A 24964-nucleotide genomic window follows, 5' to 3' on the forward strand; every position below is an offset into this window, starting at 1 on the left:
TGTATGTGGAGCGGTGCTGTGTGTCCGGTGGTGACTGTATGTGGAGCGGTGCTGTGTGTCCGGAGGTGGCTGTATGTGGAGCGGTGCTGTGTGTCCGGAGGTGGCTGTATGTGGAGCGGTGCTGTGTGTCCGGTGGTGACTGTATGTGGAGCGGTGCTGTGTGTCTGGTGGTGACTGTATGTGGAGCGGTGCTGTGTGTCCGGTGGTGACTATATGTGGAGCTCCGCTGTGTGTCCGGTGGTGGCTGTATGTGGAGCGGTGCTGTGTGTCCGGTGGTGACTGTATGTGGAGCGGTGCTGTGTGTCCGGTGGTGACTATATGTGGAGCGGTGCTGTGTGTCTGGTGGTGACTGTATGTGGAGCGGTGCTGTGTGTCCGGTGGTGACTGTATGTGGAGCGGTGCTGTGTGTCCGGTGGTGACTGTATGTGGAGCGGTGCTGTGTGTCCGGTGGTGGCTGTATGTGGAGCGGTGCTGTGTGTCCGGTGGTGGCTGTATGTGGAGCGGTGCTGTGTGTCCGGTGGTGACTGTATGTGGAGCGGTGCTGTGTGTCCGGTGGTGGCTGTATGTGGAGCGGTGCTGTGTGTCCGGTGGTGGCTGTATGTGGAGCGGTGCTGTGTGTCCGGTGGTGGCTGTATGTGGAGCGGTGCTGTGTGTCGGTGGTGATTGTATGTGGAGCGGTGCTGTGTGTCCGGTGGTGACTGTATGTGGAGCGGCGCTGTGTGTCTGGTGGTGACTGTATGTGGAGTGGTGCTGTGTGTCCGGTGGTGACTGTATGTGGAGCGGTGCTGTGTGTCCGGTGGTGACTGTATGTGGAGCGGTGCTGTGTGTCCGGTGGTGACTGTATGTGGAGCGGTGCTGTGTGTCTGGTGGTGACTGTATGTGGAGCGGTGCTGTGTGTCTGGTGGTGACTGTATGTGGAGCGGTGCTGTGTGTCCGGTGGTGACTGTATGTGGAGCGGCGCTGTGTGTCCGGTGGTGACTGTATGTGGAGCGGTGCTGTGTGTCCGGTGGTGACTGTATGTGGAGCGGTGCTGTGTGTCCGGTGGTGGCTGTATGTGGAGCGGTGCTGTGTGTCCGGTGGTGACTGTATGTGGAGCTCCGCTGTGTGTCCGGTGGTGGCTGTATGTGGAGCGGAGCTGTGTGTCCGGTGGTGACTGTATGTGGAGCGGTGCTGTGTGTCTGGTGGTGACTGTATGTGGAGCGGTGCTGTGTGTCTGGTGGTGACTGTATGTGGAGCGGTGCTGTGTGTCTGGTGGTGACTGTATGTGGAGCGGTGCTGTGTGTCTGGTGGTGACGGTATGTGGAGCGGTGCTGTGTGTCCGGTGGTGATTGTATGTGGAGCGGTGCTGTGTGTCCGGTGGTGACTGTATGTGGAGCGGTGCTGTGTGTCCGATGGTGACTGTATGTGGAGCGGTGCTGTGTGTCTGGTGGTGACGGTATGTGGAGCGGTGCTGTGTGTCTGGTGGTGACTGTATGTGGAGCGGTGCTGTGTGTCCGGTGGTGACTGTATGTGGAGCGGTGCTGTGTGTCCGGTGGTGACTGTATGTGGAGCGGTGCTGTGTGTCCGGTGGTGACTGTATGTGGAGCGGTGCTGTGTGTCCGGTGGTGACTGTATGTGGAGCGGCGCTGTGTGTCCGGTGGTGACTGTATGTGGAGCGGTGCTGTGTGTCCGGTGGTGACTGTATGTGGAGCGGCGCTGTGTGTCTGGTGGTGGCTGTATGTGGAGCGGTGCTGTGTGTCCGGTGGTGACTGTATGTGGAGCGGTGCTGTGTGTCCGGTGGTGAGTGTATGTGGAGCGGTGCTGTGTGTCCGGTGGTGACTATATGTGGAGCTCCGCTGTGTGTCCGGTGGTGACTGTATGTGGAGCGGTGCTGTGTGTCCGGTGGTGGCTGTATGTGGAGCGGTGCTGTGTGTCCGGTGGTGATTGTATGTGGAGCGGTGCTGTGTGTCCGGTGGTGACTGTATGTGGAGCTCCGCTGTGTGTCCGGTGGTGACTATATGTGGAGCGGTGCTGTGTGTCCGGTGGTGACTGTATGTGGAGCGGTGCTGTGTGTCCGGTGGTGACTGTCTGTGGAGCTCCGCTGTGTGTCCAGTGGTGTCTGTATGTGGAGCGGTGCTGTGTGTCCGGTGGTGACTGTATGTGGAGCTCCGCTGTGTATCCAGTGGTGTCTGTATGTGGAGCGGTGCTGTGTGTCCGGTGGTGACTGTATGTGGAGCGGTGCTGTGTGTCCGGTGGTGACTGTATGTGGAGTGGTGCTGTGTGTCCGGTGGTGGCTGTATGTGGAGCGGTGCTGTGTGTCCGGTGGTGACTGTATGTGGAGCGGTGCTGTGTGTCCGGTGGTGTCTGTATGTGGAGCGGTGTTGTGTGTCCGGTGGTGACTGTATGTGGAGCGGTGCTGTGTGTCTGGTGGTGACTGTATGTGGAGCGGTGCTGTGTGTCCGGTGGTGACTGTATGTGGAGCTCCGCTGTGTGTCCGGTGGTGAGTGTATGTGGAGCTCCGCTGTGTGTCCGGTGGTGACTGTATGTGGAGCTCCGCTGTGTGTCCGGTGGTGTCTGTATGTGGAGCGGTGCTGTGTGTCCGGTGGTGACTGTATGTGGAGCTCCGCTGTGTGTCCGGTGGTGACTGTATGTGGAGCTCCGCTGTGTGTCCGGTGGTGTCTGTATGTGGAGCGGTGCTGTGTGTCCGGTGGTGGCTGTATGTGGAGCGGTGCTGTGTGTCCGGTGGTGACTGTATGTGGAGCGGTGCTGTGTGTCCGGTGGTGGCTGTATGTGGAGCGGTGCTGTGTGTCCAGTGGTGACTGTATGTGGAGCTCCGCTGTGTGTCCGGTGGTGACTGTATGTGGAGCTCCGCTGTGTGTCCGGTGGTGTCTGTATGTGGAGCGGTGCTGTGTGTCCGGTGGTGGCTGTATGTGGAGCGGTGCTGTGTGTCCGGTGGTGACTGTATGTGGAGCTCCGCTGTGTATCCAGTGGTGACTGTATGTGGAGCTCCGCTGTGTGTCCGGTGGTGACTGTATGTGGAGCTCCGCTGTGTGTCCGGTGGTGTCTGTATGTGGAGCGGTGCTGTGTGTCCGGTGGTGACTGTATGTGGAGCGGTGCTGTGTGTCCGGTGGTGGCTGTATGTGGAGCGGTGCTGTGTGTCCGGTGGTGACTGTATGTGGAGCGGTGCTGTGTGTCCGGTGGTGACTGTATGTGGAGCTCCGCTGTGTGTCCGGTGGTGACTGTATGTGGAGCGGTGCTGTGTGTCTGGTGGTGACTGTATGTGGAGCTCCGCTGTGTGTCCGGTGGTGAGTGTATGTGGAGCTCCGCTGTGTGTCCGGTGGTGATTGTATGTGGAGCGGTGCTGTGTGTCCGGTGGTGACTGTATGTGGAGCGGTGCTGTGTGTCCGGTGGTGACTGTATGTGGAGCTCCGCTGTGTGTCCGGTGGTGAGTGTATGTGGAGCTCCGCTGTGTGTCCGGTGGTGATTGTATGTGGAGCGGTGCTGTGTGTCCGGTGGTGACTGTATGTGGAGCGGTGCTGTGTGTCCGGTGGTGGCTGTATGTGGAGCGGCGCTGTGTGTCCGGTGCTGACTGTATGTGGAGCGGTGCTGTGTGTCCGGTGGTGGCTGTATGTGGAGCGGTGCTGTGTGTCCGGTGGTGACTGTATGTGGAGCTGTGCTGTGTGTCTGGTGGTGACTGTATGTGGAGCGGTGCTGTGTGTCCGGTGGTGACTGTATGTGGAGCGGTGCTGTGTGTCCGGTGGTGACTGTATGTGGAGCGGTGCTGTGTGTCCGGTGGTGACTGTATGTGGAGTGGTGCTGTGTGTCCGGTGGTGACTGTATGTGGAGCGGCGCTGTGTGTCCGGTGGTGTCTGTATGTGGAGCGGTGTTGTGTGTCCGGTGGTGACTGTATGTGGAGCGGTGCTGTGTGTCTGGTGGTGACTGTATGTGGAGCGGTGCTGTGTGTCCGGTGGTGACTGTATGTGGAGCTCCGCTGTGTGTCCGGTGGTGAGTGTATGTGGAGCTCCGCTGTGTGTCCGGTGGTGACTGTATGTGGAGCTCCGCTGTGTGTCCGGTGGTGTCTGTATGTGGAGCGGTGTTGTGTGTCCGGTGGTGGCTGTATGTGGAGCGGTGCTGTGTGTCTGGTGGTGACTGTATGTGGAGCTCCGCTGTGTGTCCGGTGGTGAGTGTATGTGGAGCTCCGCTGTGTGTCCGGTGGTGATTGTATGTGGAGCGGTGCTGTGTGTCCGGTGGTGACTGTATGTGGAGCGGTGCTGTGTGTCCGGTGGTGACTGTATGTGGAGCGGCGCTGTGTGTCCGGTGCTGACTGTATGTGGAGCGGTGCTGTGTGTCCGGTGGTGGCTGTATGTGGAGCGGTGCTGTGTGTCCGGTGGTGAGTGTATGTGGAGCGGTGCTGTGTGTCCGGTGGTGACTGTATGTGGAGCTCCGCTGTGTGTCCGGTGGTGGCTGTATGTGGAGCGGTGCTGTGTGTCCGGTGGTGGCTGTATGTGGAGCGGTGCTGTGTGTCCGGTGGTGACTGTATGTGGAGCGGTGCTGTGTGTCCGGTGGTGGCTGTATGTGGAGCGGTGCTGTGTGTCCGGTGGTGACTGTATGTGGAGCGGTGCTGTGTGTCCGGTGGTGGCTGTATGTGGAGCGGTGCTGTGTGTCTGGTGGTGACTGTATGTGGAGCGGTGCTGTGTGTCCAGTGGTGTCTGTATGTGGAGCGGTGCTGTGTGTCCGGTGGTGTCTGTATGTGGAGCGGTGCTGTGTGTCCGGTGGTGGCTGTATGTGGAGCGGTGCTGTGTGTCCGGTGGTGACTGTATGTGGAGCTCCGCTGTGTGTCCGGTGGTGACTGTATGTGGAGCGGTGCTGTGTGTCCGGTGGTGGCTGTATGTGGAGCGGTGCTGTGTGTCCGGTGGTGGCTGTATGTGGAGCGGTGCTGTGTGTCCGGTGGTGACTGTATGTGGAGCGGTGCTGTGTGTCCGGTGGTGACTGTGCATCCGGTGGTGACTGTGCGTCCGGTGGTGACTGTGTGTCCGGTGGTGACTGTATGTGGAGCCGTGCTGTGTGTCCGGTGGTGAGTGTATGTGGAGCTCCGCTGTGTGTCCGGTGGTGACTGTGTGTCCGGTGGTGACTGTATGTGGAGCGGTGCTGTGTGTCCGGTGGTGACTGTATGTGGAGCGGTGCTGTGTGTCCGGTGGTGAGTGTATATGGAGCTCCGCTGTGTGTCCGGTGGTGGCTGTACGTGGAGCGGCGCTGTGTGTCCGGTGGTGACTGTGCATCCGGTGGTGACTGTGCGTCCGGTGGTGACTGTGCGTCTGGTGGTGATTGTATGTGGAGCGGTGCTGTGTGTCCGGTGGTGAGTGTATGTGGAGCTCCGCTGTGTGTCCGGTGGTGACTGTGCGTCCGGTGGTGACTGTGCGTCCGGTGGTGACTGTGCGTCCGGTTGCGTGTTGCTGTCAGCGCCGTCCCTCGTCCCCTCGCCCGCCGTCTTGTACATCGTCTCGTCGGTTGTGATCGTCCTCTGCGGCCCCCGGGGGCTGTTTTCGCTGCTGGGAACTTGCGGGGGCCGCGGCCTCGGGTGTCAGCGCCTTCAGGGAGCTGCTGCTGCTGCTGTCAGTCACCGTCCGGCACAGGGCGGGGGAGGGGTCCGGGCGTCGCTGACGCCTCGTCACTGCTGGGGCTATAAATAATATTCCCCATTGTTTTAATGATTTTTATTTCAACCCTTTCCTGCAAAGCAGCAGAACCGCTACGAGGAGACTGCACGCCACTACCGGTATCTCGCCGTAGTGACGTCACGTGGCTGGTGCGAAGCGAGCGTCATATGCAGCGACCGTGACCATGACCGGAGCGCTGAGTCTATGCTAACCCTTTAGATGCTGCAGACTTACAATGTGACCCCCGATCTGCCGGCTCAACCAACCTGTAAGGCCTAGCGGAGCGAATTACGGCACTGAAGCAATACCGCGTTTCAGGGGCTCATTCTGCTTCCGGGGCCGCTCATTATCCTTATACATATTCACTGCTTCCCCTGCCCACCGGCGTCTGTGATTGGTTGCAGTCAGACAGCGCCCACATGATGAGTGTCAGCTGACTGCAACCAATCACAGATTAAATAAATAAACAAAATTGGCTTCCCCCATATTATGGCACCAGCACAGATAACGCATACGGCTACAGGCTGCAGCCCCCAGCCCCGCGCTTATCTAAGCTGTGCATCAAAATACAAGGAACCACATGCAGCTGTTTTTAAAAAAAAAAACTGGGTCCGGTCCCCCCAATTTTGATACCCAGCCAAGATAAAACCCGACAGCTGGGGGCTGGTATTCTCAGGCTAGGGAGACCCATGCTTATTTGGACCCCCCAGCCTAAAAATAGCAGCCTGCAGCCACCCAGGATTGTCATATTCATTAGATGCAATGATCCCGGTGCTTTACTTGCCTCTTCCTGATTGCCCTGATGCGGTGGCAATCGGGATAATAAAGGATTAATCGCAGCTCAAAGCTGCCACTAAGCCCTAGATTAGTAGTGGGAGGCGTCTATGAGACCGCCATTACTAATCTGTAAGTGAAAAGAATTAAACACTAACACCCAAAAAATCCTTGAAATAAAAGACAAAAATCCACCTTCTTTCTCCAATTTATTAACCCCCCAAAGCACCTCTGCAGGTGCGATGTAATCCACTCGAGGTCCCATGACGATTCCAGCTCTGCTACATCTGAAGGGTCAGCACGTGATCATGGAACATGACCGCACGCTGTGGACATCAGGAAGATGCTGAGCAGTGATCAGCAGTGATCACTCAGGTTAAACCACGACCACAGCTGGAGGTTCTCACGGTCCTCCACCTGAGACCGCAGATAACCTGAGCTCAGGGAACCTCAATGAACTCAGTGACTTCCCCTTAGGTCACGTTACCTGCTGTCACAGGTGGAGGGTCGTGGGAATCTCCATCTGTGGTCGCTAACCGGAGTGACTCTCTGCGTGAACCTCACAGCGGGCAGTCATGTTCAATGGTCGCTCTGAAGACTTCAGATGTAAGAGAACTGGAATCGTTGTGGGACCTCGTGTGGATTACATTGGACCTGCAGGGGTATTTTTGGGGGTGAAAGAGGGTGTTTTTTCATCTTTTATTTTAAATAAAGGATTTTTTCGGTGTTTGTGTTTATTTAAAATTAATTTACAGATTAGTAATGGGGGGTCTTTGTGAGCTGCCATTAATTCCTTATTACCCCGATTGCCACCACACCATGGCAATCGAGAAGAGCCAGGTAAAGTGCTGCGATTGTTGCATCTAATGGATATGGCAATCCTGGGTGGCTGCAGGCTGCTATTTTTAGGCTGAGGGGGGCCCAATAAGCATGGGTCTCCCCAGCCTGAGAATACCAGCTCCCAGCTGTCTGGCTTTATCATGGCTGGGTATCAGAAGTGGGGGATCACACACCATTTTTTAAAATTATTTATATACTGACAGCATCTGCTTGCTGTCCTGGCAGTACTGAGGACATGAAGCGCTGCTCATGTATTTCAGCAGGTTTTTCTGCGTCCTCCTGTGCATGGGATGGGGAGTAACCGGCGTCTTGTTGCGTGTTGGTGGCCGTCGCTGTCCGGACCTGATCGTCCGCTCTCCACTTTTTCTTGCAGTTATTCAAAAGAAGAAATGTGGCCACCGCAGAGGAGGCGGCAGAAGACGACGGCATGTTCGATGCCAACTACCACGAAGCCCCCGCAAATAACATGGAGATGGCGGCGGTGAGTGCGGGAATCCCTGGTGGGACGGCGGTGGGACCTGCAGGTGTTTTTCCTGGAGCGTATAGCGGCATAAGGGGGGCCGCCGTAGTGGGCTACGAATGTGGCAATGAGGATCTCAGCGATAGGGACCACCCCCCCCCCCCCAATATCACCAAGTGATGTGATTCCCTAAAGAACGTCAGTAGTGAGAAGCCAAATAAAGGGTCATGGTAGATCCCGGAGCTGCGGTTCCTGCAGTTTTCTCAGATCCCGGAGCTGCGGTTCCTGCAGTTTTCTCAGATCCCGGAGCTGCGGTTCCTGCAGTTTTTTCAGATCCCGGAGCTGCTCTTCCTGCAGTTTTCTCACATCCCGGAGCTGCAGTTCCTGCAGTTTTTCAGATCCCGGAGCTGCTCTCCCTGCAGTTTTCTCAGATCCCGGAGCTGCTCTCCCTGCAGTTTTCTCAGATCCCGGAGCTGCTCTCCCTGCAGTTTTCCCAGATCCCGAAGCTGCGGTTCCTGCAGTTTTCTCAGATCCCGGAGCTGCTCTCCCTGCAGTTTCCGCAGATCCCGGAGCTGCTCTCCCTGCAGTTTTCTCAGATCCCGGAGCTGCGGTTCCTGCAGTTTTCTCAGATCCCGGAGCTGCGGTTCCTGCAGTTTTCTCAGATCCCGGAGCTGCGGTTCCTGCAGCTTTCTCAGATCCCGGAGCTGCTCTCCCTGCAGTTTTCTCAGATCCCGGAGCTGCTCTCCCTGCAGTTTTCTCAGATCCCGGAGCTGCGGTTCCTGCAGTTTTCTCAGATCCCGGAGCTGCGGTTCCTGCAGCTTTCTCAGATCCCGGAGCTGCGGTTCTTGCAGTTTTCTCAGATCCCGGAGCTGCGGTTCCTGCAGTTTTCTTAGATCCCGGAGCTGCTCTCCCTGCAGTTTTCTCAGATCCCGGAGCTGCTCTCCCTGCAGTTTTCTCAGATCCCGGAGCTGCGGTTCCTGCAGTTTTCTCAGATCCCGGAGCTGTGGTTCCTGCAGTTTTCTCAGATATCGGAGCTGCTCTCCCTGTAGTTTTCTCAGATCCCGGAGCTGCTCTTCCTGCAGTTTTCTCAGATCCCGGAGCTGCGGTTCCTGCAGTTTTCCCAGATCCCGGAGCTGCTCTTCCTGCAGTTTTCCCAAATCTTGGAGCTGCTGTCCCTGCAGTTTTCTCAGATCCCGGAGCTGCTCTCCCTGCAGTTTTCTCAGATCCCGGAGCTGCTGTTCCTGCAGTTTTCTCAGACCCCAGAGCTGCAGTTCCTGCAGTTTTCTCAGATCACGGAGCTGCTCTCCCTGCAGTTTTCTCAGATCCCGGAGCTGCTCTTCCTGCAGTTTTCTCAGATCCCGGAGCTGCTGTTCCTGCAGTTTTCTCAGATCCCGGAGCTGCGGTTCCTGCAGTTTTCTCAGATCCCGGAGCTGCGATTCCTGCAGTTTTCTCGGATCCCGGAGCTGCAGTTCCTGGAGTTTTCTCGGATCCCAGAGCTGCTCTTCCTGCAGTTTTCTCAGATCCTGGAGCTGCGGTTTCTGCAGTTTTCTCGGATCCCGGAGCTGCTGTTCCTGCAGTTTTCTCAGATCCCGGAGCTGCGGTTCCTGCAGTTTTCTCGGATCCCGGAGCTGCTCTTCCTGCAGTTTTCTCAGATCCCGGAGCTGCGGTTCCTGCAGTTTTCTCGGATCCCGGAGCTGCGGTTCCTGCAGTTTTCTCGGATCCCGAAGCTGCTCTCCCTGCAGTTTTCTCAGATCCCGGAGCTGCTCTCCCTGCAGTTTTCTCAGATCCCAGAGCTGCTCTTCCTGCAGTTTTCTCAGATCCCGGAGCTGCGGTTCCTGCAGTTTTCTTAGATCCCGGAGCTGCGGTTCCTGCAGTTTTCTCGGATCCCGGAGCTGCGGTTCCTGCAGTTTTCTCGGATCCCGGAGCTGCGGTTCCTGCAGTTTTCTCAGATCCCGGAGCTGCTCTCCCTGCAGTTTTCTTAGATCCCGGAGCTGCTCTTCCTGCAGTTTTCTCAGATCCCGGAGCTGCGGTTCCTGCAGTTTTCTTAGATCCCGGAGCTGCGGTTCCTGCAGTTTTCTCGGATCCCGGAGCTGCTCTTCCTGCAGTTTTCTCAGATCCCGGAGATACGGTTTCTGCAGTTTTCTCGGATCCCGGAGCTGCTCTTCCTGCAGTTTTCTCAGATCCCGGAGCTGCGGTTCCTGCTGTTTTCTCGGATCCCGGAGCTGCGGTTCCTGCAGTTTTCTCTGATCCCGGAGCTGCGGTTAGTGCAGTTTTCCCAGATCCTGGAGCTGCTCTTCCTGCAGTTTTCTCAGATCACGGAGCTGCTCTCCCTGCAGTTTTCTTAGATCCCGGAGCTGCGGTTCCTGCAGTTTTCTTAGATCCCGGAGCTGCGGTTCCTGCAGTTTTCTCGGATCCCGGAGCTGCTCTTCCTGCAGTTTTCTCAGATCCCGGAGATGCGGTTTCTGCAGTTTTCTCGGATCCCGGAGCTGCTCTTCCTGCAGTTTTCTCAGATCCCGGAGCTGCGGTTCCTGCAGTTTTCTCGGATCCCGGAGCTGCGGTTCCTGCAGTTTTCTCGGATCCCGGAGCTGCGGTTCCTGCAGTTTTCTCGGATCCCGGAGCTGCTCTTCCTGCAGTTTTCTCAGATCCCGGAGCTGCGGTTTCTGCAGTTTTCTCGGATCCCGGAGCTGCTCTTCCTGCTGTTTTCTCAGATCCCGGAGCTGCGGTTCCTGCAGTTTTCTCGGATCCCGGAGCTGCGGTTAGTGCAGTTTTCCCAGATCCTGGAGCTGCTCTTCCTGCAGTTTTCTCAGATCACGGAGCTGCTCTCCCTGCAGTTTTCTCAGATCCCGGAGCTGCTCTCTCTGCAGTTTTCTCAGATCCCGGAGCTGCGGTTCCTGCAGTTTTCTCAGATCTCAGAGCTGCGGTTCCTGCAGTTTTCTCAGATCCCGGAGCTGCTCTCCCTGTAGTTTTCTCAGATCCCAGAGCTGCTCTTCCTGCAGTTTTCTCAGATCCCGGAGCTGCGGTTCCTGCAGTTTTCTCAGATCCCGGAGCTGCGGTTCCTGCAGTTTTCTCAGATCCCGGAGCTGCTCTCCCTGTAGTTTTCTCAGATCCCGGAGCTGCGGTTCTTGCAGTTTTCTCAGATCCCGGAGCTGCGGTTCCTGCAGTTTTCTCAGATCCCGGAGCTGCTCTTCCTGCAGTTTTCTCAGATCCCGGAGCTGCTGTTCCTGCAGTTTTCTCAGATCCCGGAGCTGCTCTCCCTGCAGTTTTCTCAGATCCCGGAGCTGCTCTCCCTGCAGTTTTCTCAGATCCTGGAGCTGCTCTTCCTGCAGTTTTCTCAGATCCTGTAGCTGCTGTTCCTGCAGTTTTCTCAGACCCCAGATCTGCGGTTCCTGCAGTTTTCTCAGATCACGGAGCTGCTCTCCCTGCAGTTTTCTCAGATCCCGGAGCTGCGGGTCCTGCAGTTTTCTCGGATCCCGGAGCTGCGGTTCCTGCAGTTTTCTCGGATCCTGAAGCTGCTCTCCCTGCAGTTTTCTCAGGTCCCGGAGCTGCTCTCCCTGTAGTTTTCTCAGATCCCGGAGCTGCTCTCCCTGCAGTTTTCTCACATCCCGGAGCTGCTCTCCCTGCAGTTTTCTCAGATCCCGGAGCTGCTCTCCCTGCAGTTTTCTCAGATCTTGGAGCTGCGGTTCCTGCAGTTTTCTCAGATCCCGGAGCTGCTCTCCCTGCAGTTTTCTCAGATCCCGGAGCTGCTCTCCCTGCAGTTTTCTCAGATCCCGGAGCTACTCTTCCTGCAGTTTTCTCAGATCCCGGAGCTGCGGTTCCTGCAGTTTTCTCAGATCCCGGAGCTGCGGTTCCTGCAGTTTTCTCATATCCCGGAGCTGCGGTTCCTGCAGTTTTCTCGGATCCTGGAGCTGCTCTCCCTGCAGTTTTCTCGGATCCCGGAGCTGCTCTTCCTGCAGTTTTCTCAGATCCCGGAGCTGCGGTTCCTGCAGTTTTCTCAGATCTCAGAGCTGCGGTTCCTGCAGTTTTCTCAGATCTCGGAGCTGCGGTTCCTGCAGTTTTCCCAGATCCCGGAGCTGCTCTTCCTGCAGTTTTCTCAGATCCCGGAGCTGCGGTTCCTGCAGTTTTCTCAGATCCCGGAGCTGCGGTTCCTGCAGTTTTCTCAGATCCCGGAGCTGCGGTTCCTGCAGTTTTCCCAGATCCCGGAGCTGCTGTTCCTGCAGTTTTCCCGAAGTTGCGGTTCCAGCAGTTTTCCCAGATCCCTGAGCTGCGGTTCCTGCAGTTTTCTCGGATCCCGGAGCTGCGGTTCCTGCAGTTTTCTCGGATCCCGGAGCTGCTCTCCCTGCAGTTTTCTCAGATCCCGGAGCTGCTCTCCCTGCAGTTTTCTCGGATCCCGGAGCTGCTCTCCCTGCAGTTTTCTCAGATCCCGGAGTTGCGGTTTCTGCAGTTTTCTCGGATACCGGAGCTGCGGTTCCTGCAGTTTTCTCGGATCCCAGAGCTGCTCTCCCTGCAGTTTTCTCAGATCCCGGAGTTGCGGTTTCTGCAGTTTTCTCGGATCCCGGAGCTGCTCTTCCTGCAGTTTTCTCAGATCCCGGAGCTGCGGTTCCTGCAGTTTTCTCGGATCCTGGAGCTGCGGTTCCTGCAGTTTTCTCGGATCCCGGAGCTGCGGTTAGTGCAGTTTTCCCAGATCCTGGAGCTGCTCTTCCTGCAGTTTTCTCAGATCACGGAGCTGCTCTCCCTGCAGTTTTCTTAGATCCCGGAGCTGCGGTTCCTGCAGTTTTCTCGGATCCCGGAGCTGCGGTTCCTGCAGTTTTCTCGGATCCCGGAGCTGCTCTTCCTGCAGTTTTCTCAGATTCCGGAGCTGCGGTTTCTGCAGTTTTCTCGGATCCCGGAGCTGCTCTCCCTGCAGTTTTCTCAGATTCCGGAGCTGCTCTTCCTGCAGTTTTCTCAGATTCCGGAGCTGCGGTTTCTGCAGTTTTCTCAGATCCCGGAGCTGCGGTTCCTGCAGTTTTCTCGGATCCCGGAGCTGCGGTTCCTGCAGTTTTCTCGGATCCCGGAGCTGCGGTTAGTGCAGTTTTCCCAGATCCTGGAGCTGCTCTTCCTGCAGTTTTCTCAGATCACGGAGCTGCTCTCCCTGCAGTTTTCTCAGATCCCGGAGCTGCTCTCTCTGCAGTTTTCTCAGATCCCGGAGCTGCGGTTCTTGCAGTTTTCTCAGATCCCGGAGCTGCGGTTCCTGCAGTTTTCTCAGATCCCGGAGCTGCGGTTCCTGCAGTTTTCTCAGATCCCGGAGCTGCGGTTCCTGCAGTTTTCTCAGATCCCGGAGCTGCTCTTCCTGCAGTTTTCTCAGATCCCGGAGCTGCTCTCCCTGCAGTTTTCTCAGATCCTGGAGCTGCTCTTCCTGCAGTTTTCTCAGATCCTGTAGCTGCTGTTCCTGCAGTTTTCTTAGATCACGGAGCTGCTCTCCCTGCAGTTTTCTCAGATCCCGGAGCTGCAGTTCCTGCAGTTTTCTCGGATCCCGGAGCTGCGGTTCCTGCAGTTTTCTCGGATCCTGAAGCTGCTCTCCCTGCAGTTTTCTCAGGTCCCGGAGCTGCTCTCCCTGTAGTTTTCTCGGATCCCGGAGCTGCGGTTTCTGCAGTTATCTCAGATCCCGGAGCTGCTCTCCCTGCAGTTTTCTCACATCCCGGAGCTGCTCTCCCTGCAGTTTTCTCAGATCCCGGAGCTGCTCTCCCTGCAGTTTTCCCAGATCTTGGAGCTGCGGTTCCTGCAGTTTTCTCAGATCCCGGAGCTGCTCTCCCTGCAGTTTTCTCAGATCCCGGAGCTGCTCTCCCTGCAGTTTTCTCAGATCCCGGAGCTGCTCTTCCTGCAGTTTTCTCAGATCCCGGAGCTGCGGTTCCTGCAGTTTTCTCAGATCCCGGAGCTGCGGTTCCTGCAGTTTTCTCAGATCCCGGAGCTGCGGTTCCTGCAGTTTTCTCGGATCCCGGAGCTGCTCTCCCTGCAGTTTTCTCGGATCCCGGAGCTGCTCTTCCTGCAGTTTTCTCAGATCCCGGAGCTGCGGTTCCTGCAGTTTTCTCAGATCTCAGAGCTGCGGTTCCTGCAGTTTTCTCAGATCTCGTAGCTGCGGTTCCTGCAGTTTTCCCAGATCCCGGAGCTGCTCTTCCTGCAGTTTTCTCAGATCCCGGAGCTGCGGTTCCTGCAGTTTTCTCAGATCCCGGAGCTGCGATTCCTGCAGTTTTCTCAGATCCCGGAGCTGCGGTTCCTGCAGTTTTCCCAGATCCCGGAGCTGCTGTTCCTGCAGTTTTCCCGAAGTTGCGGTTCCAGCAGTTTTCCCAGATCCCTGAGCTGCGGTTCCTGCAGTTTTCTCGGATCCCGGAGCTGCGGTTCCTGCAGTTTTCTCGGATCCCGGAGCTGCTCTCCCTGCAGTTTTCTCAGATCCCGGAGCTGCTCTCCCTGCAGTTTTCTCGGATCCCGGAGCTGCTCTCCCTGCAGTTTTCTCAGATCCCGGAGTTGCGGTTTCTGCAGTTTTCTCGGATACCGGAGCTGCGGTTCCTGCAGTTTTCTCGGATCCCAGAGCTGCTCTCCCTTCAGTTTTCTCAGATCCCGGAGTTGCGGTTTCTGCAGTTTTCTCGGATCCCGGAGCTGCGGTTCCTGCAGTTTTCTCGGATCCTGGAGCTGCGGTTCCTGCAGTTTTCTCGGATCCCGGAGCTGCTCTCCCTGCAGTTTTCTCAGATCCCGGAGCTGCTCTCCCTGCAGTTTTCTCAGATCCCGGAGCTGCTCTCCCTGCAGTTTTCTCAGATCCTGGAGCTGCTCTCCCTGCAGTTTTCCCAGATCTCGGAGCTGCGGTTCCTGCAGTTTTCTCAGATCCCGGAGCTGCTCTCCCTGCAGTTTTCTCGGATCCCGGAGCTGCTCTCCCTGCAGTTTTCCCAGATCCCGAAGCTGCGGTTCCTGCAGTTTTCCCAGATCCCGAAGCTGCGGTTCCTGCAGTTTTCTCAGATCCCGGAGCTGCGGTTCCTGCAGTTTTCCCAGATCCCGGAGCTGCTGTTCCTGCAGTTTTCCCGAAGTTGCGGTTCCAGCAGTTTTCCCAGATCCCTGAGCTGCGGTTCCTGCAGTTTTCTCGGATCCCGGAGCTGCGGTTCCTGCAGTTTTCTCGGATCCCGGAGCTGCTCTCCCTGCAGTTTTCTCAGATCCCGGAGCTGCTCTCCCTGCAGTTTTCTCGGATCCCGGAGCTGCTCTCCCTGCAGTTTTCTCAGATCCCGGAGTTGCGGTTTCTGCAGTTTTCTCGGATACCGGAGCTGCGGTTCCTGCAGTTTTCTCGGATCCCAGAGCTGCTCTCCCTGCAGTTTTCTCAGATCCCGGAGTTGCGGTTTCTGCAGTTTTCTCGGATCCCGGAGCTGCTCTTCCTGCAGTTTTCTCAGATCCCGGAGCTGCGGTTCCTGCAGTTTTCTCGGATCCCGGAGCTGCGGTTCCTGCAGTTTTCTCGGATCCCGGAGCTGCGGTTAGTGCAGTTTTCCCAGATCCTGGAGCTGCTCTTCCTGCAGTTTTCTCAGATCACGGAGCTGCTCTCCCTGCAGTTTTCTTAGATCCCGGAGCTGCGGTTCCTGCAGTTTTCTCGGATCCCGGAGCTGCGGTTCCTGCAGTTTTCTCGGATCCCGGAGCTGCTCTTCCTGCAGTTTTCTCAGATCACGGAGCTGTGGTTCCTGCAGTTTTCTCGGATCCCGGAGCTGCGGTTCCTGCAGTTTTCTCGGATCCCGGAGCTGCGGTTAGTGCAGTTTTCCCAGATCCTGGAGCTGCTCTTCCTACAGTTTTCTCAGATCACGGAGCTGCTCTCCCTGCAGTTTTCTCAGATCCCGGAGCTGCTCTCTCTGCAGTTTTCTCAGATCCCGGAGCTGCGGTTCCTGCAGTTTTCTCAGATCTCAGAGCTGCGGTTCCTGCAGTTTTCTCAGATCCCGGAGCTGCTCTCCCTGTAGTTTTCTCAGATCCCGGAGCTGCTCTTCCTGCAGTTTTCTCAGATCCCGGAGCTGCGGTTCCTGCAGTTTTCTCAGATCCCGGAGCTGCGGTTCCTGCAGTTTTCTCAGATCCCGGAGCTGCTCTCCCTGTAGTTTTCTCAGATCCCGGAGCTGCTCTTCCTGCAGTTTTCTCAGATCCCGGAGCTGCGGTTCTTGCAGTTTTCTCAGATCCCGGAGCTGCTCTTCCTGCAGTTTTCTCAGATCCCGGAGCTGCGGTTCTTGCAGTTTTCTCAGATCCCGGAGCTGCGGTTCCTGCAGTTTTCTCAGATCCCGGAGCTGCGGTTCCTGCAGTTTTCTCAGATCCCGGAGCTGCGGTTCCTGCAGTTTTCTCAGATCCCGGAGCTGCTCTTCCTGCAGTTTTCTCAGATCCCGGAGCTGCGGTTCCTGCAGTTTTCTCGGATCCCGGAGCTGTGGTTCCTGCAGTTTTATCGGATCCCGGAGCTGCGGTTCCTGCAGTTTTCTCGGATCCCGGAGCTGCGGTTAGTGCAGTTTTCTCAGATCCCGGAGCTGCTCTCCCTGCAGTTTTCTCGGATCCCGGAGCCGCGGTTCCTGCAGTTTTCTCGTGTGTGCACAGCGCCATCACCTGCCTTCTTTTCTCCGCAGAGCGGCGTGATCACATCGGACATGATTGACATGATCTTCTCCAATAATCCGGAGCAGCAGCTCGCCGCCACCCAGAAATTCCGGAAACTCCTGTCTAAAGGTAACGTGTGTGCGCTCGGGGGCTAGGGTCCCGGTGCCCTCACCACCCCGGCACCAGCCAGACACCCGGGTAATCCGGGCACCAGTGATTGGTGGATCAGCAGGGATCTGGCTGATCCTGGAGATGGTGACGCGGTACCGTGTGCGGGATCCAGCGCTGCAGAGGACGTCGCGGCGTCGGGCCCCTCGTGTTCTGCTCTGGATTTCGCACTGGCATCCTCCGGGGTCCGAGGCGTCACTGATCCCCCCCTCTGTGTTTCCTCAGAGCCAAATCCCCCCATAGACGAAGTGATCGGGACGCACGGGGTGGTCGCCAGATTCGTGGAGTTCCTGAAGAGGAAGGAGAACTGCACGTTACAGGTGAGAGGAGACCCCCAGGGTGCAGGTATTATGGGGGTCCGCACATTACAGGTGAGAGGAGACCCCCAGGGTGCAGGTATTATGGGGGTCCGCACGTTACAGGTGAGAGGAGACCCCCAGGGTACAGGTATTATGGGGGTCCACACACTACAGGGGAGAGGAGGCCCCAGGGCACAGTTATTATGGGGGTCCGCACATTTCAGGTGAGAGGAGACCCCGCAGGGTACATGTATTATGGGGGTCCACACATTCCAGGTGAGAGGAAACCCCGCAAGGTACATGTATTATGGGGGTCCACACATTACAGGTGAGAGGAGACCCCGCAGGGTACATGTATTATGGGGGTCCACACATTCCAGGTGAGAGGAAACCCCACAGGGTACATGTATTATGGGGGTCCACACATTCAAGGTGAGAGGAGACCCCGCAAGGTACATGTATTATGGGGGTCCACACATTCCAGGTGAGAGGAGACCCCACAGGGTACATGTATCATGGGGGTCCAGACATTCCAGGTGAGAGGACAGCCCGCAGGGTACATGTATTATGGGGTCCGCATGTTACAGGTGAGAGGAGACCCTGCATGGTACATGTATTATGGGGGTCCGCATGGTACAGGTGAGAGGAGACCCTGCAGGGTACATGTATTATGGGATGTGAGGAAATAGGAATATATTCTGATCTATTAAGCCATATTCCTATAGCCGCCAACTTGTCAAGGTACGACCATGGTATCTCGTTGTGTGTGACTGGGCCTTAAGGCCTAAGGAGGCTTCAATCAGTATGCTAATTAACTTGTGGAAATTAGATGAGCTAGTTAGGCCTGAGAACAGTACAGGAAAGGAAGACCCAGCAAATGTAAAACTCAAGGTGTCCAAATCCAATTAGGACAGCCCTTGATCCAGCACAGCCCCTGCGGAGTGAATTGTCCTAACTTCAAAGGTCTCCTCCAGTCAATTCGGAACCGTTAGTAGAGTTTCGATATTGGGGGGATACCTCGCCCCCACAGGCAAGACAGGCACATTTTCATATTCCTGAGGGCCAGACGCACATAACACATATTTCGGCAAATCTGTATGATGTGCGTAGCCCTCAATAATTAATAACTGGCCACAGGAAGCCCGCAGGACCCTCATATTTCCTATCAAAACGGAGATCAATTCACGACCATCAAAACGAGGGTCATATTTTCCTGGTGAGAAGTTCAGAGTCATGCTGGGAAATATTACGTTAGGTTATTCTCAGCTAACAGCAGGGGGAGGGAATTCCCAGTCAGGATGATGTCACGAGGGGGGCTGTGTGAGCCCAAGACAGTACAGATAAAAGCTAAGGGCAGAGGTCCGTGCATTGTATTTCTTCTGGGGGTCACGTGCTTCATTCATGTAGTGGAGGATAACCGAAACGTCCCTGGCCCCACACAGTACCCCCCCAGCATGGGCCAAACCCTCAACCCTAAGGTAATTGATACATCTGTATGCCTGTTTGTGACCGCGTCTTATTTGTAAATGTACTCTGACATATCTACAGTGCCTACAAGTAGTATTCAATCCCCTGCAGATTTATAATATATACAGTGCCTACAAGTAGTATTCAACCCCCTGCAGATTATACAGTGCCTACAAGTAGTCTTCAACCCCCTGCAGATTATACAGTGCCTACAAGTAGTCTTCAACCCCCTGCAGATTATACAGTGCCTACAAGTAGTCTTCAACCCCCTGCAGATTATACAGTGCCTACAAGTAGTATTCAATCCCCTGCAGATTTAGCAGGTTTGATAAGATGCAAACTTCAAACAAGAGCAGGATTTATTAACAGATGCATAAATCTTACAAACCAACAAGTTTTGTTGCTCAGTTAAATTTTAATAAATTTTCAACATAAAAGTGTGGGTCAATTATTATTCAACCCCTAGGTTTAATATTTTGTGGAATAACCCTTGTTTGCAATTCCAGCTAATAATCGTCTTTTATAAGACCTGATCAGGCCGGCACAGGTCTCTGGAGTTATCTTGGCCCACTCCTCCATGCAGATCTTCTCCAAGTTATCTAGGTTCTTTGGGTGTCTCATGTGGACTTTAATCTTGAGCTCCTTCCACAAGTTTTCAATTGGGTTAAGGTCAGGAGACTGACTAGGCCACTGCAACACCTTGATTTTTTCCCTCTTGAACCAGGCCTTGGTTTTCTTGGCTGTGTGCTTTGGGTCGTTGTCTTGTTGGAAGATGAAATGACGACCCATCTTAAGATCCTTGATGGAGGAGCGGAGGTTCTTGGCCAAAATCTCCAGGTAGGCCGTGCTATCCATCTTCCCATGGATACAGACCAGATGGCCAGGCCCCTTGGCTGAGAAACAGCCCCACAGCATGATGCTGCCACCACCATGCTTGACTGTAGGGATGGTATTCTTGGGGTCGTAAGCAGTGTGCCATCCAGTCTCCAAACGTCACGTGTGTGGTTGGCACCAAAGATCTCGATCTTGGTCTCATCAGACCAGAGAACCTTGAACCAGTCTGTCTCAGAGTCCTCCAAGTGATCATGAGCAAACTGTAGACGAGCCTTGACATGACGCTTTGAAAGTAAAGGTACCTTACGGACTCGTCTGGAACGGAGACCATTGCGGTGGAGTACGTTACTTATGGTATTGACTGAAACCAATGTCCCCACTGCCATGAGATCTTCCCGGAGCTCCTTACTTGTTGTCCTTGGGTTAGCCTTGACTCTTCGGGCAAGCCTGGCCTCGGCACGGGTGGAAACTTTCAAAGGCTGTCCAGGCCGTGGAAGGCTAACAGTAGTTCCATAAGCCTTCCACTTCCGGATGATGCTCCCAACAGTGGAGACAGGTAGGCCCAACTCCTTGGAAAGGGTTTTGTACCCCTTGCCAGCCTTGTGACCCTCCACGGTCTTGTCTCTGATGGCCTTGGAATGCTCCTTTGTCTTTCCCATGTTGACCAAGTATGAGTGCTGTTCACAAGTTTGGGGAGGGTCTTAATTAGTCAGAAAAGGCTGGAAAAAGAGATAATTAACCCAAACATGTGAAGCTCATTGTTCTTTGTGCCTGAAATACTTCTTAATACTTTAGGGGAACCAAACAGAATTCTGGTGGTTTGAGGGGTTGAATAATAAATGACCTCTGAATAAACTTTTCACAATTTAAAAAAAAAATATAAAAAGAAATAACATTCTTTTTTGCTGCATTTCACACTTCCAGGCTGATCTACAGTCCAAATGTCACAATGCCAAGTTATTCCGAATGTGTAAACCTGCTAAATCTGCAGGGGGTTGAATACTACTTGTAGGCACTGTATATTCTGTAAATTCCATATTGTATATATTGTAGTTTCTAGTGTGCCCTTACGGCTATTAAACATATATAATTTAATCTTGGGCTGTTCTGTTATCTCGATCCTGAATCCCACGTCTGTGTGCTCGGCGTAATAGTTACCGTAATCGGTTGGTGGCAGCGAGTTTATGCCAAGGATCATTGTGGGGCGACCAGTGAGATCAGGGGCGGATTAGATATATTCTGCCGCAGGAGTCGGGGGAATATATACTTTACTCTCACCGGGAACCCTCCAATCATCGGCATAGTAGAATAGCGGCCTCCTTGCTTATTGTCGGGCAATTCCAGAATTGGCCTGACTATAAGAGGGGCGCTAGAGAGCGAGTCACGTGCTCTGTGAGGTGGAAAAGGGGGGTGTAACTTCCACTCCTTCCCCCTGTTCATGACATGGGGGTCCGCACATTACAGATTACAGGTGAGTGGAGACCCCGCAGGTTACATATATTATGGGGGTCCCCACATTCCAGGTGAGAGGAGATGCTGCAGGGTACATGTATTATGGGGGTCCCCACATTCCAGGCGAGAGGAGATGCTGCAGGGTACATGTATTATGGGGTCCCCACATTCCAGGTGAGAGGAGATGCTGCAGGGTACATGTACTATGGGGGTCCACACATTACAGGGGTAAGGAGACCCCCAGGGCACATGTATTATGGGGGTCCGCACATTACAGGGGTAAGGAGACCCCCAGGGTACAGGTATTATGGGGGTCCGCACATTACAGGGGTAAGGAGACCCCCAGGGCACATGTATTATGGGGGTCCGCACATTCCAGGTGAGAGGAGACCCCCCCAGGGCACATGTATTATGGGGGTCCACACATTACAGGGGTAAGGAGACCCCCAGGGCACATGTATTATGGGGGTCCGCACATTCCAGGTGAGAGGAGACCCCCCCCCAGGGCACATGTATTATGGGGTCCACACATTCCAGGTGAGAGGAGACCCCGCAGGGTACATGTATTATGGGGATCCACACATTACAGGGGTAAGGAGACCCCCGGGGCACATGTATTATGGGGGTCCGCACATTCCAGGTGAGTGGAGATGTGCAGTATTGGGGGTGCCCTGACGGGGGGCGCTCACTCTCACGCGGGGGCGCTCACACTCATGCGGGGTCTCTGTCTCCCACAGTTCGAGGCCGCCTGGGTGCTCACGAACATCGCCTCGGGGAACTCTCTGCAGACGCGGATCGTCATCCAGGCGGGTGCCGTGCCCATCTTCATTGAGCTGCTGAGCTCGGAGTTTGAGGACGTGCAGGAGCAGGTGAGACCGCCCGCCCTGTGCCGCCGCCCGCCCTGTGCCGCCGCCGCCAGCGCTCCTTACACGCGTGTTTCCTCTCCGGCAGGCGGTGTGGGCTCTGGGGAACATCGCTGGAGACAGCACGGTGTGCCGGGACTACGTGCTGGACTGTAACATCCTGCCCCCGCTGCTGCAGTGAGTGCAACACGCCCACCGGTGGTCTCTGTACTGGGGGGAGAATGGCGTCACATCCCCCCGCAGTCAGGAGCCGCCATCCTAGTGATAGATGGGGAGACAGTCACCGCCAGCAGCTGACGGGCGGTGTGTGACAGCCGCACCTCTCACCTTCTCTCATCCTGTATTGCAGGTTACTCGCCAAACAGAACCGCCTCACCATGACCCGAAACGCTGTCTGGGCCCTGTCCAACCTGTGCCGAGGGAAGAGCCCCCCTCCGGAGTTTGCCAAGGTGAGAGGCGGAGACACCAGGGTCCGACCTGGGCTCCATCTGCACTGATTGTGGGGGTGTCTGAGGCTCGATCTGCACTGGTTGCGGGGGTGTCTGAGGCTCGATCTGCACTGATTGTGGGGGTGTCTGAGGCTCGATCTGCACTGATTGTGGGGGTGTCTGAGGCTCGATCTGCACTGGTTGCGGGGGTGTCTGAGGCTCGATCTGCACTGATTGTGGGGGTGTCTGAGGCTCGATCTGCACTGATTGTGGGGGTGTCTGAGGCTCGATCTGCACTGATTGTGGGGGTGTCTGAGGCTCGATCTGCACTGATTGTGGGGGTGTCTGAGGCTCGATCTGCACTGATTGTGGGGGTGTCTGAGGCTCGATCTGCACTGGTTGTGGGGGTGTCTGAGGCTCGATCTGCACTGGTTGTGGGGGTGTCTGAAGCTCGATCTGCACTGATTGTGGGGGTGTCTGAGGCTCGATCTGCACTGATTGTGGGGGTGTCTGAGGCTCGTTCTGCACTGATTGTGGGGGTGTCTGAGGCTCGATCTGCACTGATTGTGGGGGTGTCTGAGGCTCGATCTGCACTGGTTGTGGGGGTGTCTGAGGCTTGATCTGCACTGATTGTGGGGGTGTCTGAGGCTCGATCTGCACTGATTGTGTGGGTGTCTGAGGCTCGATCTGCACTGATTGTGGGGGTGTCTGAGGCTCGATCTGCACTGATTGTGGGGGTGTCTGAGGCTCGATCTGCACTGATTGTGGGGGTGTCTGAGGCTCGATCTGCACTGGTTGTGGGGGTGTCTGAGGCTCGATCTGCACTGGTTGTGGGGGTGTCTGAGGCTCCTTCTGCACTGATTGTGGGGGTGTCTGAGGCTCGATCTGCACTGATTGTGGGGGTGTCTGAGGCTCGTTCTGCACTGATTGCGGGCGTGTCTGAGGCTCGATCTGCACTGATTGTGGGGGTGTCTGAAGCTCGATCTGCACTGATTGTGGGGGTGTCTGAGGCTCGATCTGCACTGATTGTGGGGGTGTCTGAGGCTCCTTCTGCACTGATTGTGGGGGTGTCTGAGGCTCGATCTGCACTGATTGTGGGGGTGTCTGAGGCTCGTTCTGCACTGATTGCGGGCGTGTCTGAGGCTCGATCTGCACTGATTGTGGGGGTGTCTGAGGCTCGATCTGCACTGATTGCGGGGGTGTCTGAGGCTCGTTCTGCACTGATTGTGGTGGTGTCTGAGGCTCGATCTGCACTGGTTGTGGGGGTGTCTGAGGCTCGATCTGCACTGATTGTGGGGGTGTCTGAGGCTCGTTCTGCACTGATTGCGGGCGTGTCTGAGGCTCGATCTGCACTGGTTGTGGGGGTGTCTGAGGCTCGATCTGCACTGATTGCGGGGGTGTCTGAGGCTCGTTCTGCACTGATTGTGGGGGTGTCTGAGGCTCGATCTGCACTGATTGTGGGGGTGTCTGAGGCTCGTTCTGCACTGATTGCGGGGGTGTCTGGGGCTCGATCTGCACTGATTGTAGGGGTGTCTGAGGCTCGATCTGCACTGGTTGCGGGGGTGTCTGAGGCTCGATCTGCACTGATTGTGGGGGTGTCTGAGGCTCGATCTGCACTGATTGTGGGGGTGTCCGAGGCTCGTTCTGCACTGATTGCGGGGGTGTCTGGGGCTCGATCTGCACTGATTGTAGGGGTGTCTGAGGCTCGATCTGCACTGGTTGCGGGGGTGTCTGAGGCTCGATCTGCACTGATTGTGGGGATGTCTGAGGCTCGATCTGCACTGGTTGCGGGGGTGTCTGAGGCTCGATCTGCACTGATTGCGGGGGTGTCTGAGGCTCGATCTGCGCTGATTGTGGGGGTGTCTGAGGCTCGATCTGCACTGGTTGTGGGGGTGTCTGAGGCTCGATCTGCACTGATTGCGGGGGTGTCTGAGGCTCGTTCTGCACTGATTGTGGGGGTGTCTGAGGCTCGATCTGCACTGGTTGTGGGGGTGTCTGAGGCTCGATCTGCACTGATTGTGGGGGTGTCTGAGGCTCGATCTGCACTGATTGCGGGGGTGTCTGGGGCTCGATCTGCACTGATTGTGGGGGTGTCTGAGGCTCGATCTGCACTGGTTGCGGGGGTGTCTGAGGCTCGATCTGCACTGGTTGCGGGGGTGTCTGAGGCTCCTGGTCTCCTGTCCGCTGTGACGCTGCACTGACGCCGCTCTCCCCGCAGGTCTCCCCGTGTCTCACCGTGCTGTCATGGCTGCTCTTCGTTAGTGACATTGACGTCCTCGCCGACGCCTGCTGGGCGCTCTCTTACCTGTCTGACGGGCCAAACGATAAAATCCAGGCGGTGATCGATGCCGGCGTGTGCCGACGGCTGGTGGAGCTCCTACTGTAAGACATGGCGGGCGGTGCACACACACGTCTCACGGATAAGCGGCGCCTGCGCAGCGTCTGACAACCGTCTACTTCTCTCCTACCAGGCACAGCGACTACAAAGTGGTGTCACCGGCCCTGAGAGCGGTGGGGAACATCGTCACCGGAGACGACGTGCAGACACAGGTACGGAGCAGCGGGGATGGCGGCTCTTAATGGGGGGATGCACACCTGTCCCTGGGATGTGTCAGGTATTCATGACACGGTTGTGCCCTCTGGTGGACGAGTGCAGAACAGCAGGCGGCTGGCCAACTGCAGCCCCGTGTGAGATTGTGCAGAGCTATAAGAGTCGCCTCTCTGATTCGCAGGTCATCCTGAACTGCTCCGCTCTGCAGAGCTTACTGCACCTACTGAGCAGCCCCAAGGAGTCGATAAAGAAGGAGGCGTGCTGGACGATATCCAACATCACCGCCGGGAACCGAGCTCAGATCCAGGTCAGTGCCCCAATATCACCGCCGGGTACTGAGCTCAGATCCAGGTCAGTGCCCCAACATCACTGCCGGGTACTGAGCTCAGATCCAGGTCAGTGCCCCAATATCACCGCCAGGTACTGAGCTCAGATCTAGGTCAGTGCCCCAACATCACTGCCGGGTACTGAGCTCAGATCCAGGTCAGTGCCCCAATATCACCGCCGGGTACTGAGCTCAGATCCAGGTCAGTGCCCCAATATCACCGCCGGGTACTGAGCTCAGATCCAGGTCAGTGCCCCAACATCACTACCGGGTACTGAGCTCAGATCCAGGTTAGT

General features: G+C 56.1%; 1 protein-coding gene across 1 annotated transcript in view; it reads left to right on the forward strand.

The window, feature by feature from the left end:
* Positions 1-24964, forward strand: part of KPNA1 (karyopherin subunit alpha 1) — a 114634-nt gene that overhangs the window by 61397 nt on the left and 28273 nt on the right. Inside the window, exons 3-11 of the mRNA XM_075334865.1 lie at positions 7624-7731; positions 16311-16410; positions 16675-16769; positions 21239-21370; positions 21453-21541; positions 21714-21813; positions 24011-24174; positions 24264-24342; positions 24525-24650. Of these exons, the coding sequence (XP_075190980.1) occupies positions 7624-7731; positions 16311-16410; positions 16675-16769; positions 21239-21370; positions 21453-21541; positions 21714-21813; positions 24011-24174; positions 24264-24342; positions 24525-24650 (993 nt within the window). The remainder of the gene's footprint in view (positions 1-7623; positions 7732-16310; positions 16411-16674; positions 16770-21238; positions 21371-21452; positions 21542-21713; positions 21814-24010; positions 24175-24263; positions 24343-24524; positions 24651-24964) is intronic.

This window comes from Anomaloglossus baeobatrachus, chromosome 2 (assembly GCF_048569485.1).
Source record: "Anomaloglossus baeobatrachus isolate aAnoBae1 chromosome 2, aAnoBae1.hap1, whole genome shotgun sequence".
Lineage (NCBI taxonomy): Eukaryota > Metazoa > Chordata > Amphibia > Anura > Aromobatidae > Anomaloglossus > Anomaloglossus baeobatrachus.